The 19,658-nt window shown below is 48.4% G+C and overlaps 1 protein-coding gene across 1 annotated transcript in view; it reads right to left on the bottom strand.

Moving 5' to 3' along the window:
* Positions 1-19,658, bottom strand: part of LOC311531889 (uncharacterized protein) — a gene marked incomplete at its 5' end in the record, with an annotated part of 258,086 nt that overhangs the window by 64,395 nt on the left and 174,033 nt on the right. Inside the window, 9 exons of the mRNA XM_084649723.1 lie at positions 1,058-1,165; positions 5,762-5,815; positions 7,662-7,706; positions 8,940-8,993; positions 13,418-13,462; positions 16,064-16,117; positions 16,482-16,526; positions 16,644-16,697; positions 19,325-19,369. Coding sequence (XP_084505849.1) covers positions 1,058-1,165; positions 5,762-5,815; positions 7,662-7,706; positions 8,940-8,993; positions 13,418-13,462; positions 16,064-16,117; positions 16,482-16,526; positions 16,644-16,697; positions 19,325-19,369 — 504 coding nt within the window. The remainder of the gene's footprint in view (positions 1-1,057; positions 1,166-5,761; positions 5,816-7,661; positions 7,707-8,939; positions 8,994-13,417; positions 13,463-16,063; positions 16,118-16,481; positions 16,527-16,643; positions 16,698-19,324; positions 19,370-19,658) is intronic.

The raw sequence follows: 19,658 nt of genomic DNA, 5'->3' as shown, positions 1-19,658 counted from the left end.
GGAAAGTGACATTTACATTAGTCGGACAACATGAAAATGGCAACAAACAGACAGAGTACACATGTTTTTAAAGCACATGGCGCTTCACCAGTAGAGGGAGCTTGTGCATCATTGGCTTTTCATGACCACGGCTTGCCAAGAGGAACAGGTTGGGTCAGTTGGAGAGATGCAATGTTCTGAACTGTAGTGCATGGAAATATTTGCACCAGCTGTCTCAGGAAGAGTCAGCTACAAGTGAGTCTGGGCAGGGCAGAATGCAAGGGTTTCATCCAGTGGGAGAGAGAGAGGCGAGGAGGAAGGCAGCTGAGATTCCCAGCAAGACCATAGACTGTGGGATAGGATCAAGGGTTACAGACAGTCAGTCAAGAGAAAGGAGTGGGGAAATGGGGAAGCTAAAGCATTTGGATCCAAGGCATGGCAATGATTCCAGTCTGGGTCCTTTCCGCTGAGACGCGGAAAGCATGTTCAGCAACCTGCTTGCACCAAGACAGGACAATGGCTCAGCATAGTGAGAGCTGGGATGAGATTCCTAAGTACACACCTGCCTCTAGAGCAATTCTTCACCTGCTGCTTGGGAAATCGGACCTGCTTGGTGGAATCAGAGACCTGCTTGGTGCCTATAATTCACACCAGTACCACGCCCGCTGATTGCCCTGGAGGAAGATGCACTGAATCTCAAATGCTATTTCAGTGCCGTACCTTAGGGCCCAGGTTTGGACAATTGATATCAACCTGCTGTCCACATTGTTCGACCACTAGTGCATAGAACTGCTGATAAATTGCAGCCAAAGAATTCCGCTTCTCCCAGAAAATCAATGCTAAGAGAGAAAGCACAATATACTCTCAGCTGAGCTGCAGGATGGGGAAGGGTAAATGGATGAGAAGTGTAGCACGTTAGCCACTGACCAAGCAGCCAGGCACCATGCCCAGCTCTCCCGGGTATGTTTCAAGGTGGGGAGGGGACACCACTTAAAAGATATTTTCTCTTGCATGTCGCGCTCCAGCCGCTTTGCAACACGGTGTGTAACCAGTGTCTGGAGAAGCAAAGAATCCTTACGTCAGGTCCTTGGCGTCCAGTCAGCCCTCTGGGTCCAGGAAACCCCTGCAGACCCATTTGACCTCGAACTCCTGGGGGCCCTTTCATCCCCTGTGGCCCACATTCTCCCTGGAAACAATAAGACATAAATACATCATGGAGGGCCTGGCTGCACCTCTTGCTGCCCTTTCACTGGCATGAACCGAGATGAAAATGGACGAGGTCTTTGTAATAAGCAACTAGTGTGACTATCTCAGCTCCTAACACTGCAGGACAGCCATTTCCTTGCTCCCCCTCTGGATAGTCAGTCTTCTTTTATCCTTGGGTCTCTTCAATCTCATCATGCTGCATTCATGGCAGAATGGAAGGGGAAAAGGAAACAGCCTTAATTAACCCTAAATGCCCTTTCTCTGATGTGGTCTCCCCTTCAGACCACACCATGATCAAGGTCACCAGAACATGGCTCTTGTTATCCAGCTTGTTCTGCAGCCACAACCACCCTCCATGTTTTATTCCTGGCAAGTCCCTTCTAGCCCAGGCCCTGGGAAATTAGATAGACCTCAACCAAATCCCAGGATCCAAATAACCCTGAACTGTTATTCCCACCCAGTTCTGAATTTGAAAGCTCACCCCCACCTCTGATTCAGAGTCAACACCACCGGACAACGTCTTCCTCAGAAACACCACGCCCTATCCGGTCTCCTTACCATGACCAGTGGGGTGAAGCCCAAACAAGACATGCCTCTCCACCTCATCAGAGTGCTCCAAGATTTGGGGCTGAGCAGGACACGCCTGTCTATGATATGTATATGGCCCCAATTACTGTGTTATCTGAGCACCTCACACTGTTCAATGTATTTATTCCCGGAACACCCCTGTGCAGCAGGGTCATGTGGTTATTCCCACTGTACAGAGAAGGAATTGAGGTACAGAGAGACTAAGTGACTTGCCCAAGGTCACACAGGGAAGTCTGTGGAGGAGCAGGGAACTGCACCCAGATTGCCCAACTCCTAGCCACTGGACCAGCCTCTCTCACCAAAAATAACATCCTTTTCAGATTAAAAAGAGCTGCCTAAGGTGTGAGGAGAACAGAGCAATCGGGCGCTCCAGCTGAAATTTTCATCTAGTGACATCAGCTCCTAAGAAATCCTTGTTGAAATTCTGCCACTAAAGTGAAAGTAAGGATGGGGTGATCTCCCTCCTTCTGATGGGGTCGCCTCCCTTTCTGGACACTTGCCTAGAGCATCCCTGGCAGAGAGACGTATCCAGACGAGGGCCCAAAACTTAGTGTTGGGCCAGTAACTGGGTTGAAGGGGAAAGGGAAGAATTATTTGTGCTTATTTTCATTTTAAAAAGGGCTGAGATATTCTCTCTCTCTCTCACACACACACACACACTTTGCCCACAGTTCATGAATAAATCATGAAAAGGCCCTGACCGTGTTGTAGGCTGCAACCTACACACCTGAGCCAGGCCTGGAAATATGGTGAACAGGGGTCAGATGCAGGGAAATGCGTCTAGACATGCAGGAACGAATGGGGCTAGGAACACTTTGCAGCTCAGTTTAACCTTGCAGCAGTTCAGTGCTCTAGTGTAGACAGGCCATTAGTTAAACCAGATGAGCAGCCACAAACCTCCCCATAACTTACTGCGCTATCCTGCCGTGTCTGTACCACTCTCTCCAGCTGCCCTGCTACATGGGAGGTGGTTCCAAGGCTTAACATCTGGAAGGCCTAACAGGTGGAAACTGGGTAACTGAAGCACCAAAGCCAGGTTTCTCCAGAGCAGTATATTATATTGGAATTGGAAAAGGTTCAGAAAAGGGCAAGAAAACGATTAGTGGCATGGAGCAGCTTACGTATGAGGAGAGATTAGGAAGACTGGGACTTTTCAGTTTGGTAAAAAGACGACGAAGGGGGGATATGTTAGAGGTCTATAAAATCACGAAAGGTGCGGAGAAAGTAAATAAGGAAGTGTTATTTGCTCCTTCTCATAACACAAGAACTAGGGGTCACCCAATGAAATGAATAGGCAGCAGGTTTAAAACAAACGAAAGGAAGTGTTTTTTCCACACAACGCACAGTCAGTGGAACGCCTTACCAGAGGATGTTGTGAAGGCCAAGACCAGAACAGGGTTCAAAAAGGAACTAGATAAATTCATGGAGGAGAGGTCCATCTACGGCTATTAGCCAGGATGGGCAGGGATGGTGTCCCTAGCCTCTGTTTGCCAGAAGCTGAGAAGGGGTGATGGGATCGATCACTTCATGATTACCTGCTCTGTTCATTCCCTTTGCGGAATCTGGCATTAGCCAGTATGAGACGGCAGGATACTGGCCTAGATGGCCCTTTGGTCTGACACAGTATGGCCGTTCTTATGTTCTTAGTATTCTCTGTTTGATCTGTGTGAGATGCTATTCTGGGGGCACTGGAACAATTTGAATAGTGAGGATGCTAAGAGCCATTGAACCAAACTGTAAACTCTATATAATGGAAACAACTTCAATCCAGGGGGCATACCATCACCCCTCGTTCTAGCACCTCTGTTCTGGGGTGCAGTGCTCGGTTCCCCAGTTAATTCTCTTTCAAGATAGACCCCCCCAGAATCTCATGAAACCTGCTCTCTACATACAGGACACTAGAGCAAACACATAGCCCATTGCTTTTACAGCAAGGCCTCTGCTTTGCAGGCAAAGCATCAATTAACCATGAAATTAGGAGTGGGGGAATCCTCTGTTTTCAAGGGCCTAAGGGAGAATATATCAGGTCCCAGATATCTGAGTGACCAATCCCCTCCTCTGTCCTTCCAAGCCAGCTGAGGTCAGCCAGGTGGTCCCTTCCTTCCCACCAACAATCTCATGTGGATGGGGTCCAGGACAGGACATTTTCAGGTCACAGATCGATTCTGGGGCACGAAGGGCATTCTAATGGATATGGTGCTGGACTGGGATTCAAGGGACCTGACTTCAAATCCCACCTCAGCCACAGAGTTCCCTGTGTGACCTTTGGCAAATCAATTGACCCCAGGCCTCAGCTCCCCACCTGTACACGGGAATCAGGCTGCCAGATCCCACAGGAAGTAAACCCCATTCCATTAGTGACTGTGAGGTGTTGACACTCTGGTGATGGGGCCATGTAAATACCTTGATAACTGGATCTATGGAATTCCCCTGCCTGGGCTCTGCCAGAGCCCCTCTCGGGCCTGGTCTTCCAGGCTCAGTCAGGGCAGAATCTTTTCTATTTGAGTCAGGTTCATCTTTGGCCATTTGGGCAATTTCCCCCTCATCTCATCCTCTGCGTGTTTGGCCCCTTGTTTGACAGAGCGACCGGTTTTCTCTGGGCCCAGCTCAGGGGCGGTTTTTGCCATTATTACTTTAGCTTCCATAACCCTTATTCTGACTCGCGATGTGCTTCCATGCCACTAAATGCAAATCGCTCCGTGCAAAGAGGAGATGTACAAAGGGCTGGAGAACCTGGTGCATGTTCTACATCCAGCTGGGAGCAAGAACCCCTCCTGCAGCAAGGAGCTCAGAAGACAGTGGCCAGGAATACCTGATTGCACTGGCAGAGCAAGAGGTTCTCTCTTATGACACTCGTCTTAGAGCTTGCCTTTCCCTGCAGCCATGTCTTTGCCAGGGAAACTTCCCCTGCTATCAAGCCTCTTATTAAACACTGAACCCCTGATGAGAACTGAATCCAATACCAGAGGGGACTAGCTAGGCCGGGCAGATGCACAGGAGAGCAACGGTGGGAGGAATCCTCCCAGACCCGAGCTGCAGTGCCGAGGACACTGTGTGTTGGAGTGGGATGAAGGACAGGAGTACCTGGGCAACCGCAGATCTTCTGGCCCCTCCCTGTCCTTCTTATGCCCCACCCACTCCATTCTGCCATTCAGGGGGCTCCTAGAAAAGCTTAGCTCTGTAGTGGGAAGGGCATTCTGTGTGGCCCACCCTCTATTGCAAAGGGAACCACACTAACCCCATTGCTGAGGGCCTGGGCTCCCAGATGGGGGCACGACTAATTTAGCTCTCTATGCAGCGTTGCCAACGCTCATGATTTTATAAGAAGTCTCACAATATTGGGGCTAAAAGCCCCAGCTTTTGGAGTCATGTGATTACACGAGAATATCAGCTTCCATTTAATAAGAAAACCAGGGGGTGGGGGGAGGGGAAGTAAGCATCTAGCACTCATACCCATGGAGAAAAGCTTAAAACACTGACTCCTAAAGGCTCATGAACCAGAAGTCTAATAAAAAGAACCCAACGTTAAACGAACAAATGAACAAACAAACAAACAAACAAATCAAGATTTTTAGCTGATCTCATGATTTTGGGGAGCCTGACTCATGAATTTCGATCACTTGGCATTGGCAATGCTACCAATAAGAATGTTTAAAAAAGGGGTCCAGAATTTCAGCAGGTGACCGCTAGAGTAACTTTCCTGGCATGGCGGGATCTTCTTTATACAAACCTCCCCTTAGTGAGGCTGCTGTGTACAAGGAGCAGAGACTTGCCCTGTTGAGAAGGGTGCTAGATTAAAGGTCCCTAGTGATTCTAATTGTTTATTCTTCAAGTGCCAGGAGAGAACTCAGTCTAATTATTAGTACAATACAACCAGCTCAGACATGCTCTGAGACTACATGACCACATTTAAACAGCAGGGAGGAATGGGAAAACTACAGAAATTAGTATGAATGCCTCTGAATGCCAGCCACTGGGTGTACTGTACCTTGTCTCCTTTGGTTCCCATGTCCCCTTTCACTCCATCTGTGCCTTCGCCACCCTGTAATAACAGCACACGTTAAGAGTGCAACTTCTCAGGAGACCAAACTGTGATGTTCTCCATGGCTGAGGAGCACAGCGATCCGCATTCAGCATCGGAGAGGAAGCTTTCGCCGGTTTTGCTCAAAAGTTCATTCTTGATGATCTTTCCACAGCTAAAAGGAAAGTCCCTTTCTACCCAGACCAGAAAGCTGCAATGTGATCCTACATGCCAGATACTCCGGGAACTTTAGACCCCTGCAGGTAGCTTTAGCGCCCCTGTAAAATGGTGGAAGAGGAGTGTATGGCAAGGAGGTCAACAGTAGACCTCCTACAGTTTGGAGTTGATGAAAATATTAGTTGTTTGGGGCAGAAGGAAGGACCACCTGCACTGCGATTAACAAATAAAGTAACTTCCCTTCTGCTTTATATTGGGATCCCGGCCCCTACTCCCCCCACCCCAGCTCAAACGCACACTTCTTAATTTGGGATTTTGGTGCTTATAAAACATGACAGCCCATTATCTCTGACTTGGCAGAGGCATGACATGGGCAGATACTCGGAAACCTTCCACACACAAAGCTCAACGCTGACACGCAGCAAGTCCTGCTACTATTGTTTCAAGAAGTGTGCGCCGGCTACGTTGATTGCTGACGGACCTTTTGTGATGTACTGCAGGAGCTAAGAGGAGACCACTCAATCTGCTTTGAGCTGTGACCCTCTGTAGGGAAGGACCAGAAATCAGAACTCCAAAAGGTAACAGGTCAGTGCATTGCCCCTCAGTGCTGTACAGCCTACCCCTGGTTCGTGTATGCCGAAAGATCCCAAGACCACATCCAAGAGCAGCAAACATGCGGTCTTGCACCCTGCTGACTAAAGTACTAGTTAAACTCTATCCAGAGACTTACTTGCTCCAACTTCCAACATCCTTCCTAACTAACCCCAAGGCCATCTGTCCACATAGCATAAAGTTCAGGAAGAGGAAGCAGGAGAGTTGGGTTTTACTCCCAGCTCTGTTACAGTTTCACTGCGTGTGACCTGGGCTGAACTGTACGGAAGTTTCCCCATCTGTAAAATGGGGGTTATATCTCAAATGGGGGAGGAGGAGTATACAGAAGGGAGGCCAAATGTCTGAACATTTGTGGAGAGCTCTGAGACACTCAGATGCAAGGGGAATGAAAAGTACCACTGTTCTTCCTGATAGGAGATAATGTTTCAGGGATCTTTAACAATCCAACTCCCGATAATTAGGATGTGTCTAAACAAGGAAAAAAGGTATGGTCTTACCACAGGTTAACGATCTTGTGTGACAACTATAAATGCTTTGTCTTTGGATGGTTTAGACACAACAAATTCTGCATCTCAGCAGGGGGCTAGACGAGATGACCCTTGCGGACTCTTCTAACCCCATGGTTCTGATTCACTAGGATTCTACCTCATGTTAGTTACCATGTGGTAAGAACACACCTTTTCTTTCTACTGAAGACAAGGATTTAGAAGGCAGAGGCCCTTCTGTCTCTTCAGAAAGCTCCCAAAACTCAGAGGATGTCAAGGGAGTATAAGAGTGGCTCTCTATTTTTCTTCTCAAAGGACCATACGTAGCTTTCAGTATGAACTCTGATACCAGGGATCAGGCTTCCAGCAAGTCCACAGTATATCAAACCCCCAAAGCAACGTAGGAAAGCCATATCGGGACCAGAGCCATTGAGGCTAATTCCATTATGCAGGCCAAGTAAGGTGATCAGATGTCCCAATTTTACAGGGACAGTCCTGATATTCAGGGCTTTTTCTTATGCAGGCGCCTATTACCACCCCCATCTCGATTTTTCACACTTGCTATCTGGTTACCCTAAGGCCAAGTGACTTACCTGGTCTCCTGGGCGTCCCTTTGAACCTGGCATTCCAATCAACCCCTGAAAGAGACAGAAAAACATTCAATGCAACTCTAAAAAAAACACACACACAAAAATCCACACAGGCCTTCAAAACCTCCCCGGGTGAAAGGTATTTGCCAGAAAATTAAGCGTCTGAACTTCATGGGAAACACCAGCCTCATTTGCAGAATGTCACTGCTGGTGATCCCATGGCAAGGTGAAAGGGAGAGGCCTCCTCCTAAGCACCCCCTTGTGGCCCCAGGACAGCCCTGCAAGTGGACCCCTCACCTCAGTTTCCCTTTTAAGTCCTCAGTAACTCCATGGAAGATTATCTTCTAGGCCATCATTAGATTGGCTCTTAAGGGATGTCAATATCAGAAGCAAAAGCCTTATGGGAATCCCCCACACTGAGACACGGCCCCAGCATGGTCAACGATTGCACCCCAACCCTACTACTAAGCAGGGAGCATAAAGAGCTCTGGCTGTGTGAATTGGTGAAAGACTACAAGTGTGTGAGGGGGCTGCAAGCAGGCTTCAAGCAAGTCAGCAGCAAGAGCTATTCTGGCAGATCGGTGGTATATAGGAAAGCCATGGAGAGCTGCTTTTAAGTATATAGCAGTGTAGGGAAGGCACTGAGAATGACCTGGCCTTAGTCTTTCCTGCTGAAAAGAACACATGAGGCGTTAAGCCCCTCCCAATCAGGGTGGAGTACCCCAGGACTCAAGACTCCAGGTTTCCCCAGAAATCTACCTAGGGCTTAGCTTTCGCAACAGTGTTACTCTAGTAGGGGGAGCTTCCCCATTGCACACACAAGCATTCCCTATATGTCCAGCATGGGGACTATGATGTTGCAGCAGTATTATGTGGGGGCTGCTGCGTGCAGAGCTCTCACTTTCCAATCTTATAGCTGGCCCATTTCCTAACAGGGCAGAGGCCCAGCCACATGTGCAGATAAATGCATATGATTCTACAATGTACCAACGCACACAGGGAAAGAAAGCTAGCTTGGCTTTGTCTCATTTGTGCATTGGGCAGGATCTCAAACGGTCTACGGTGTTCTCCATTGGTAGCAGCAGGGCTCCAGAAAGAAAAATGGAGCTAAGGGAAAGACCCAGTGGATTTCCCTCATTATTCACTCCAATGCAATGTACCAGTTCAGGTTACGAATTGGAGCAATATGGCATAAAGAATTCACCATGCCCAAAGCCTCTCCACTCCCACCCTCACCCATAATGAGCTGGGGCATGGAAAGATATATCCATGCAGACTTACCATGGGGCCTTCTTGACCATGCTCTCCTCTTAGCCCAGCAGGACCAACTGCTCCCTGCAAACAGAAATAACTGCATAAAAACAGCTTCATGAAAAGGCTGCCATGTTTTAATTAACTCATCAAGGCTGACTGTTATTAAAAGGCAACACGTCAACTCGGAGAAATCCAAACTGAGCGACAGCACGAGGGAAAAACGGTGGAGGGTGGGTAAAAAAAATCAGATCCCATTTCCAAAGAAGGAGGAATGGGGGGAGTGGGGATCGTGAGTCTCCCAAAAGGGAGATTTCTTCATTTGATATCAAAAGTTCAATGAATTCTGTACACTTCCCACTCCATAGGCAAGACTCCCAGATGCCAGACTCTTCACTCGGCATGCACAGGGCACTTGGCCACAGCAGCTATGGGAAAGGAGGTGCCAAGGACCCATTTTGGCCATGAATGGGCTATCAACATTATACACACTGACAGGTTTCAGAGTAGCAGCCGTGTTAGTCTGTATTCACAAAAAGAAAAGGAGTACTTGTGGCACCTTAGAGACTAACAAATTTATTGGAGCATAAGCTTTCGTGAGCTACAGCTCACTTCATCCGATGCATTCAGGGGAAAATACAGTGGGGAGATTTATATACACAGAGAACATGAAACAATGGGTGTTACCATACACACTGTAAGGAGAGTGATCACTTAAGATGAGCTATTACCAGCAGGAGAACGGGGCGGGGGGGGGGGGCTTTTGTAGTGATAATCAAGGTGGGCCATTTCCAGCAGTTGACAAGAACGTCTGAGGAACACTGGGGGGTGGGGGAAATAAACATGGGGAAATAGCTTTACTTTGTGTAATGACCCCTCCACTTCCAGTCTCTATTCAAGCCTAAATTAATTGTATCCAGTTTGCAAATGAATTCCAATTCAGCAGTCTCTCGTTGGAGTCTGTTTTTGAAGTCTTTTTGTTGAAGAATTGCCACTTTTAGGTCTGTAATCAAGTGACCAGAGAGACTGAAGTGTTCTCCGACTGGTGTTCGAATGTTATAATTCTTGACATCTGATTTGTGTCCATTTATTCTTTTATGTAGAGACTGTCCAGTTTGACCAATGTACATGGCAGGGGGGCATTGCTGGCACATGATGGCATATATCACATTGGTAGATATGCAGGTGAACGAGCCTCTGATAGTGTGGCTGATGTGATTAGACTCTATGATGGTGTCCCCTGAATAGATATGTGGACACAGTTGGCAACGGGCTTTGTTGCAAGGATAGGTTTCTGGGTTAGTGGTTCTGTTGTGTGGTGTGTGGTTGCTGGTGAGTATTTGCTTCAGGTTGGGGAGCTGTCTGTAAGCAAGGACTGGCCTGTCTCCCAAGATCTGTGAGAGTGATGGGTCGTCCTTCAGGATAGGTTGTAGATCCTTGACAATGCGTTGGAGAGGTTTTAGTTGGAGGCTGAAGGTGATGGCTAGTGGCGTTCTGTTATTTTCTTTGTTGGGCCTGTCCTGTAGTAGGTGACTTCTGGTACTCTTCTGGCTCTGTCAATCTGTTTCTTCACTTCAGCAGGTGGGTATTGTAGCTGTAAGAATGCTTGATAGAGATCTTGTAGGTGTTTGTCTCTGTCTGAGGGATTGGAGCAAATGCAGTTGTATCGTGTGGTGTGATATGGGTGAAAGCTGGAGGCATGTAGGTAGGAATAGTGGTCAGTAGGTTTCCAGTATAGGGTGGTGTTCATGTGACCATCGCTTATTAGCACCATAGTGTCCAGGAAGTGGATCTCTTGTGTGGACTGGTCCAGGCTGAGGTTGATGGTGGGATGGAAATTGTTGAAATCATGGAGGAATTCCTCAAGGGCTTCTTTTCCATGGGTCCAGATGACGAAGATGTCATCAATGTAGCGCAAGTAGAGTAGGGGCATTAGGGGACGAGAGCTGAGGAAGCGTTGTTCTAAGTCAGCCATAAAAATGTTGGCATACTGTGGGGCCATGCGGGTACCCATAGCAGTGCTGCTGATTTGAAGGTATACATTGTCCCCAAATGTGAAATAGTTATGGGTTTGGACAAAGTCACAAAGTTCAGCCACCAGGTTTGCTGTGACATTATCGGGGATACTGTTCCTGAAGGCTTGTAGTCCATCTTTGTGTGGAATGTTGGTGTAGAGGGCTTCTACATCCATAGTGGCCAGGACTTCACTACAAAAGGTTTTCTCCCTCCCCCCGCTCTCCTGCTGGTAATAGCTCATCTTAAGTGATCACTCTCCTTACAGTGTGTATAGTAACACCCATTGTTTCATGTTCTCTGTGTATATAAATCTCCCCACTGTATTTTTCCACTGAATGCATCCGCTGAAGTGAGCTGTAGCTCACGAAAGCTTATGCTCAAATAAATTTGTTCGTCTCTAAGGTGCCACAAGTACTCCTTTTCATTATACACACTGTTTTTCTGAATGACTGTTGGTGACATCCATTCCAATGGGAGCAAAGGGATGATACTCTACTGTTCATAAGGCAGCCTCTTCTAACTGATCAGAGGATCACCCAATACCTGCATCTAATCATGCAACTCTGCATTTACCAATTACCACCAATGTCTCTGCTTATCCATCAGACTCCATCTTTTTCTACACCTATAGTCATTCTCTAACCTTTATGGCAGTTAATGGCCAGTGACCAAGTCAACAATAAGTGTGGGAGGAGAAAGACAACAGAACCCTCCCCTACCCCAAGGTTTCAGGATTGTGCCAGATCCAAGTGTGAAAAAGACCAAATTCCAGCTCTAAGCGTCTCTCTCGCTCTCTTTTGACTGTGAGTTAGAGCCTGCAGCTCAGACAAATGGATTGGAAACTGCTAAAAATGGAATCACTACGTAGGATATATGTCTGTGCCACCTACCTCAGAGTTTTATATGTCTGCCCATCACCGAAGGAACTGAATACTTTCCACTTAAAATCAATAGCAACAGCAAAAGTTCCTAGTGGACATGATGGAGTTACTGGCCCTTCTCCCCTTTTGGGGTAGAATATTTGGAGTTTTTTGCCCTTCTTTCTTTTTTCCCCTAAGATTTTACAATTTCCTCTTTTCCCTCCTTTTGGCTAGTAGGAATTTAGGGGTCAGAAAGCAGCATTGTGAGTATCATTCTTATGGTAGAAAGGCATTTTCCACATGCTAGAGCTTGTTTTCTTTCACTTGGACAGGGAAGGAGGATGGTTCTGCAGACAGTCAACACAGCAAAGGCCCAGAGAAAGCCACTTACCTCTTCTCTTTACGTGGGGCAGTATGGGAGCATTTCATAGCAACGTCCCACTCTCTACACTCACTACCAATGCCAGGCGAGGCCCAGTCAAGGCTACAGTGGTTATCTTCAAAAACCTAAGCAACTGGGGTTTGGTTACCTCAGTCTACTGCAACCTGATATGGTTTCTGCCATCAGCAAAAACACTTCAGCCATATGCCCCCAGGTACGGAGGCTAAGGGTAAGGTCCTCTCAGAGTATACCTGTCACAGCCATGGCTTGGATGGTCAGACCTTGTGGTTGGGGCAGGAGGAGACGTTGAGCCAATGGTCAGAGACCAGGGGCAGGGATCAGGAATAGGTCAGGAAAGTAGGAACAAGGGACAAGTTAGGTAAGCAGGACTCGGGAATCAAGTGAGAAGGCAGGGGCCGATGTAGCTACTAGCCAGGAATTCACCCCCTTGCACAGATTACTTCCAGTGCCTCCTTCTGGCTTAAATAGCATAGCTGGACCAACCAGTGGGGCCAAGCACTCCTCCAATCAGGACTCCCATGGACTGTGCCTCTGGTGGGGCTAGGGTTCCTTTAGCCACTCGGCCCCCCAGATACTAGCAAGCCATCAGATACTGCCGGTATGCAAAGGTTGCCTGGGGACCTGAAGACCCAGGTTCGAGACCCATGGATCCTCACAATCTCCATACTGCAATCAGAGGGTAGACACACCCAAGCTGGCGTTAGTCGAGCTGGCTTTAGTCTGGCCAGCTCAGGTCCCAGAGTTGTGAAACAGCAGCAGGACAGGAGAGCCCCATAAGTGTTCCTGGCAGGCTGGTACAGCCCATGCTACAGCAGCTTCACTGCTCCAGGCCCTGAGTTAGCTAAATTAAAGCTAGCTCAGGTATGTGACATGAGCTTCTATCACATCCTGTGAGTACAGCACAGACATACCAGCAACAGAAATCCCTGGGCTTTGGAATTTATTCCCACCAGAGATCAAGCTGAGCTCACAGGCAAACTCCGCTGTCTGTGCAGGCCTCTACCTAAGTCCTGGAGCCAAACGGGCACCACTTGGAGCTTGCTCAATTCAGGCAAGTAGCTCAGGGGAGGGCAAGAGCATTTTGCTCCCTTCAGGGCTATAGGTACCAGATACTAGAGTGATGGGCTCATTACATCAGGCAACCTCACTAACAATGACATATTATTGCAACGGCAGCAAGATGGGGAAGAACGTATTTAACTCTATGTATGGGGGAAACAGACTCTTACAGGGTCTCCTTTAGGCCCAGAGGATCCTTCTATCCCAAGTGGACCCTAGAGAGAAAAAGAAAGAAAATAAGCTGTAAATATAGGCAAGAATAGAGACCCCATTCTTTCGAGTTTAAATGAAGTCAAAGCCAAATCCGTTCCAGCCTCCTTCAAATCAGGGTGGGGGAAGATGTCACTACAGGTCAAGGGCAGCATTTGCTCATTCGCCTTGTGCTATTTCTTTCACTCCACTGTCTGTTCAAATGCCATGTACCCTCAAGCCCTGTGCTCAGTGATTTACGGCCATTGGCGATGCAGGATCTCAGGTGATTTCATCTCATGAGCCCTGGCTCCTCCTACCCTCCCAGTCTTACACAGTTTCAATTTAGATTTCCTGCAAGTGAAACTCTCCCAAGCCATGGTGACAGATGGATGAGGAGGGGTCAGAACTAGAAAACAATCCTGGTGAATTGTCCATGGGGATGGAGAAACTTGTCCCAAGCTTTCCTACAGCCCATTACGGAAACAGGGTGGATCTGGATGTATATTTTCATGCCAACAACAATGTTTTTCCATGTGTACTACTCCACCTGGGGTACGGCTTGCTTACATTCGTCTTTTCCTGCATCTTCATCGGTCTTTTCTCCTTCCACTAACCCCTCTGAGCTGGTCTACCCATACTGGCAGGTGTCCCTGCCAGTGCTATGCTAAATGAGGAAAACAGCCTCTTCTTCGAACCACTGCTCTTCCTGCAGTGTAACCTCCCTTCCAGTCTTTGATCTCACCTGCAGCACAGAGAATCAGGCTCCAGTCCTCAGCAGGAGGTGAGGAAAAGGTTTCGGATCTCGCAGCATAACTTACTAGAAGGTTCCATACTAAGATGCACACCCAGCCATGCCCTTGCCCCCCGTCTGGCCCCACCTGGCTGGTGGTGGAGACGGGGCTGGTTGGAATGGGGGCTCTGGCTTCAGCTGTGGGGGCAAGAGGGAGGGCTGACCAGTCAAGTGAGGGGCCCACTAATCCTCAAATAGCCCTCACCCTGGGATCACTGCCTCACCCTTGCATCCATAGTGACCCTGCCTCCCTGTCACAGGCCTCTGTGAGGTCACTGCCTCACCCCTGTACCCTGAGTGACCAAATGGCGGTTTTATTGGAAATCAGGCTTTTCTGGGTTTTCAATTTTCACCAAAATCAACAGGGTTTTGCCCACAGATCCTTAGAACATTCCTCAAAATGTTGGAATGGAACGGATGGGGTGTTCAAATGTTATCGCCTGACAGACACATGCCAGCGAGATTGTGTAGGGCCGAGCTTTGCTTGGTCAATAATACTAGAAACGAGCCCCATTCTCAGGAGACCATTCTGTTCACTTGGTCAGCAGCATGGTGTGCTGCTTCCAGAAAAGGAGCCAAGAGACCTGGATTCTAATCCCAGCTCCACTGTTGATACATTGTGTGACCTAGGTCAAGTCCCTTCACCACTCTGTGCCTCAGTTTCCCCATCGGCAAAGCAGGGATAATATGGCTTATCCACCTCTGTAAGATACTTTGCGATCCTCAGACAAAAAGTTATACATAAGCACAAGTATTATTAGTGATACTTAATGTAAGGTGGCCAGTTTTCTACTGTTCTCCAGCATCAGCAAGGGGCTACAACTGGCTGAGCAAAGGCCCTACACAATCTCGCTGGCATGTGTCTGTCGGGCAATAACATTTGAACACCCCATCCGATCCATTCCAACACTTTGAGACATGTTCTAGGCATCCGTGGGCAGAACCCTGGGGAGTCTGGTGAAAAGTGAAAAACCAGGAAAGCCTGATTTTCGGTAAAACCACCATTTGGTCACTCAGGGTACAGGGGCAAGGCAGTGACCTCACAGAGGCCTGTGACAGCGAGCAGAGTAACTTGATACAGGGTAAGGCAGTGAGGGGTTTAGTAGGCCCTCCATTGCACTTTGGCCAGCTCCACCTCATCTGGACCTCTGAACTCACACACACCTCAGCCAGCCCCCATTTCTCCCTCAGTCAGGCCTTCCCAGCCAGACATGGCCATGGTGGGGCCGAGAGCATGGCTGGGTGGGGGGAACTGGCCAGAGAGGGGGTGAGGGGCTTGGCAGGGTATACAGCTGCCGTACATAAGCAAGGAAGCGTACAATGCTCTAGGTTATATGATTGCAGAACCTGGAGACTCTATCCAACAAGACTGGGGTCCCATTGTGCTAGCCTGGTTCCAACACAGAGCGAGAGACGGTCTCTGCCCCAAACAGCTTACAGGATAAACAGACAAGGCAGACAAAAGGTGGGAGGGGACGCAGAGGCAGAGTGCGGGGGAACGGTTTGCCCAGGTCAAACAGTAGGTAAATGGCAGTGCTGGAAACAGAACATGAGTCTCCTGGCTCCCCATTAAGTGCCCTATCCACTAGAGAACGCGGCTTCCCACTTGCTGGGCACCCTGTGCATTCCCTGAGGCAGTGGTAAATATGGCCTGGATGAGTGAAGCCTTTAAGTTCGTTTGCGAGATGCAATGGATGATTCCAGCAGCCAGTTTGCTTAGCAAGGACTCAGACAAGGCCCCACTTCTCAGGGGTGCTGCACAGGACACCTGTGGCCTTGGAAAGGTCAAGTGTTCTGTACTGAGAAGATGATTATGCATCCAGGAGCAATTTACCTGTGATCCTCTAGGCCCTGGGGGTCCACGTCTCCCTTGCAAGCCTTGTGGTCCCTACAGAAAACAGGGCGGGGTGAAAGCACCCTACAGTTAGGTTAGAATTAACTTGAGTCTAAGCGCCACCTTGCAATACAGTTCATCGGTTGTGCTGCATTCCTTATTCACCGTTCACGTCTTTCAAGGAATGTGCAGAAGTGTCTGCAGCATGGGCTGGAGGTACAAAGACGGAGAGGGGTTCTTTAGCCTCCAGGCCAATTAAACCTCCCTCCACGCAGGCTTCGGTTGCCAATTAGTGCCGGCTAAGCTATTTGGTGCCAGGGAGAGACAGTCACTGAGAGCTGGGCTCAACCCTTGAACTCATTTCACAAAGGTCCCCATAGCAACTGCTGTTGTCACGAGGTTAGTGTCGAGGACATACCTTGGGGCCCCAGGGACCTGGCAAGCCGGAAGGGCCCATTTCTCCCTACAAACAAAGCAAACATAGGCACCCTCATTAAAGTGGCACAGTGGGCAAGGAAAGAAAGGTACACATCGGCAAGGTATATGCCACCTTCCTCCACGCTGCCTGGTAGGGACTCACCTGAGACCCATTGACTCCTTGTAATCCGACTGGCCCCGGCTGCCCTGGCTCCCCCTGCAATAAAACAACACAGAGATACAGTCCCCATAGTTATTCGGTCATAGAATGCGGGAGAACCATGCAGTCCGCTCCTTAGAATCATAGAATCTCAGGGTTGGAAAGGACCTCAGGAGGTCATCTAGTCCAACCCCCTGCTCAAAGCAGGACCGATCCACAATTAAATCATCCCAGCCAGGGCTTCGTCAAACCTGACCTTAAAAACTTCTAAGGAAGGAGATTCCACCTCCTCCCTAGGTAACGCATTCCAGTGTTTCACCATCCTCCTAGTGAAAAAGTTTTTCCTAATATCCAACCTAAACCTCCCCCACTGCAACTTGAGACCATTACTCCTTGTTCTGTCATCTGCCACCACTGAGAACAGTCTAGATCCATCCTCTTTGGAACCCCCTTTCAGGTAGCTGAAAGCAGCTATCAAATCCCGCCTCATTCTTCTCTTCCGTAGACTAAACATCCCCAGTTCCCTCAGCCTCTCCTCATAACTCATGTGTTCCATGCCCCTAATCATTTTTGTTGCCCTCCGCTGGACTCTTTCCAATTTTTCCACATCCTTCTTGTAGTGTGGGCCCCAAAACTGGACACAGTACTCCAGATGAGGCCTCACCAGTGTCGAATAGAGGGGAACGATCACTTCCCTTGATCTGCTGGCAATGCTCCTACTTATACATCCCAAAATGCCATTGGCCTTCTTGGCAACAAGGGCACACTGCTGACTCATATCCAGCTTCTCGTCCACTGTCACCCCTAGGTCCTTTTCCGCAGAACTGCTGCCGAGCCATTCGGTCCCTAGTCTGTAGCGGTGCATTGGATTCTTCCGTCCTAAGTGCAGGACTCTGCACTTGTCCTTGTTGAACCTCATCAGATTTCTTTTGGCCCAATCCTCCAATTTGTCTAGGTCCCTCTATATCCTATCCCTACCCTCCAGCGTGTCTACCTCTCCTCCTTCACGGATACCTGTCAGGACAGTCAGGGGGCTGGCTGGAGCGGTCTGTCAGATCTGCTAGGCAGCTGGGAATTCTCCCAGCAAGGTTGCAGTGTTGACCAGACTGGAGTGACTGCCTCCATTATCAGCCTATATACCTGCTTTGGGGCCACCTGGCCAGACCCTTGTGTGAAGATTGGCTGGGCCTTGGATGATTGGCCTGGGCCTACCATAGGATTTGCAGGTGATTACCTCGGATGACTCATTGCAACACAGGAGCTAGATTTCACTACCCAGCAGCCTTCAGTGCCCACCAGTGGCTCCTGTCTTGGGGCTTCCAGAGATAGACCCCAGCAGAACAGGGCACTCAGTTGAAGCAACACAGATAAGAAGCTCAGAAAACCAAGTTATTGGGCTCAACACAGGAGTTACTGGGTGAAATTTTATGGCATGTGTTGCACAGGAGGTCAGACTACGTGACCTACTGGACACTTCTGGCCTTAACTTCTCTTAATCTAGTATTCCTGGAGAAAGCCATGGGGATTTCCATCAGCTTCATGGTGTTAACACACTGCAGAGTTCACCAGAAGCACACGATCGTGAGCTTTTTGAGACAGAGACCACTTTTTATTCTATGTTTGTACAGCGCCTAGCACAATGGTGTCCTGGTCCATGAGCGAGGCTGCTGGGTACTACCGCTATACAAATAATACATCATAACATTTCATATTCTCACATTCCACAAAAGAGCCCCAGAAAGCCACCATAAAGCACGGGGCTGAGCCAAAATGGAGAGAGCACGTCACTGGCACGAGTCGGTCAGTCCCACTCCTTCCAGCGTTACCACCTCACACCTTCCTTGTATCGCTGCACAGGGATTTACTTCACTATGCTGACACCCCCCACCACCAACTCATTCCCACAGAGACCAATGCGTGTGCAATGACCTGTCTCCTAACCCGGCAGGGCCAAGGCATGGGGACAATTACAGCCATATGTTTAAAACTCAGTAATGCTCTTGTATCGAAGAGACAGCTGCCCCCAATCACACCACATTGCCATTTCTTTGTGGATGCGGAGCCGAGGGGTAGAGGGTTACTGAGAAAGGAATTCCTTTTTCTTCCACTTTTCTCCTTTCTGCAGATGGTGTTTCCATCTCGTGCACATTGTAACATGCCCTCCCCTTTCACTGCAGGACAGATTTCCTTTAGAGCGGCATAGGAAATTCACCATTTTGAAATGTGTTTTCATTCCACACTGGAGTGAAAATTCCAATTTCAAAGCGTCCTGGGAAACTGAATTTTGGAAAATGTGGCATTTCCATTTGGATTTTTAAAAAACCTTTATATTATAAATTTGTAATATAAAATGAAATTCATTTTTAAACAAAAAAAAAAAAAACACCAAAAAGGTCCCACCCCAAAAGCATCAAAACAGCATTTTCATCCTTATGAATATTCATCATTTTGAGGTTCCCCCCCACCACAAAATAAAAGTTTGTTGAAATCGACACATTCAATTTCAATTTTGACAAAATGGCATTTTCTAATGGGAAAACATTCCGTCGGAAAACGTGCAACCAGCTGTAATTCCCTTTCCAGCTGGGGTGACCTACCGGAGTCAAAGAGCAGTGAAAACTGTCTCAGGCACAAGAACAACCTTGTTTTTATCCATTGGTTGAACTGAAAAATGATAAACTTACCATAGGTCCGGCTGGCCCTGGAGAACCCACTGCACCACTTTCCCCCTGGAGCAGGATAAAGAAAAACTTGAGACCTCAACACTATAAGCAGCATCTCCTTTTCCCTTCCCCTCTTTCCTGCTGAGTGACCGTACCCAATATAACCTGGAAAAAGCCACCCTTGGTATGGAACAAGGACTATCTAATGCAAACCACTGTTTGTATAGAAGTGTATCCCACACCTGCTCCATGTGGCACTCTGTTCCACTCTGGTGGTTACTGGGCCACAGATAGGGTCTCTTAGCTTCAGCAGTAGAGACTCATGGTTTAAGATCCAGAAGTGTCAGGTGCTATG

This window comes from Lepidochelys olivacea (assembly GCF_965140295.1).
Source record: "Lepidochelys olivacea isolate rLepOli2 genome assembly, chromosome: 16".
NCBI classification, from domain to species: domain Eukaryota; kingdom Metazoa; phylum Chordata; order Testudines; family Cheloniidae; genus Lepidochelys; species Lepidochelys olivacea.
Note: the sequence above shows the minus strand (reverse complement) of the source record. Positions and strands in the feature narration are given on the sequence as shown.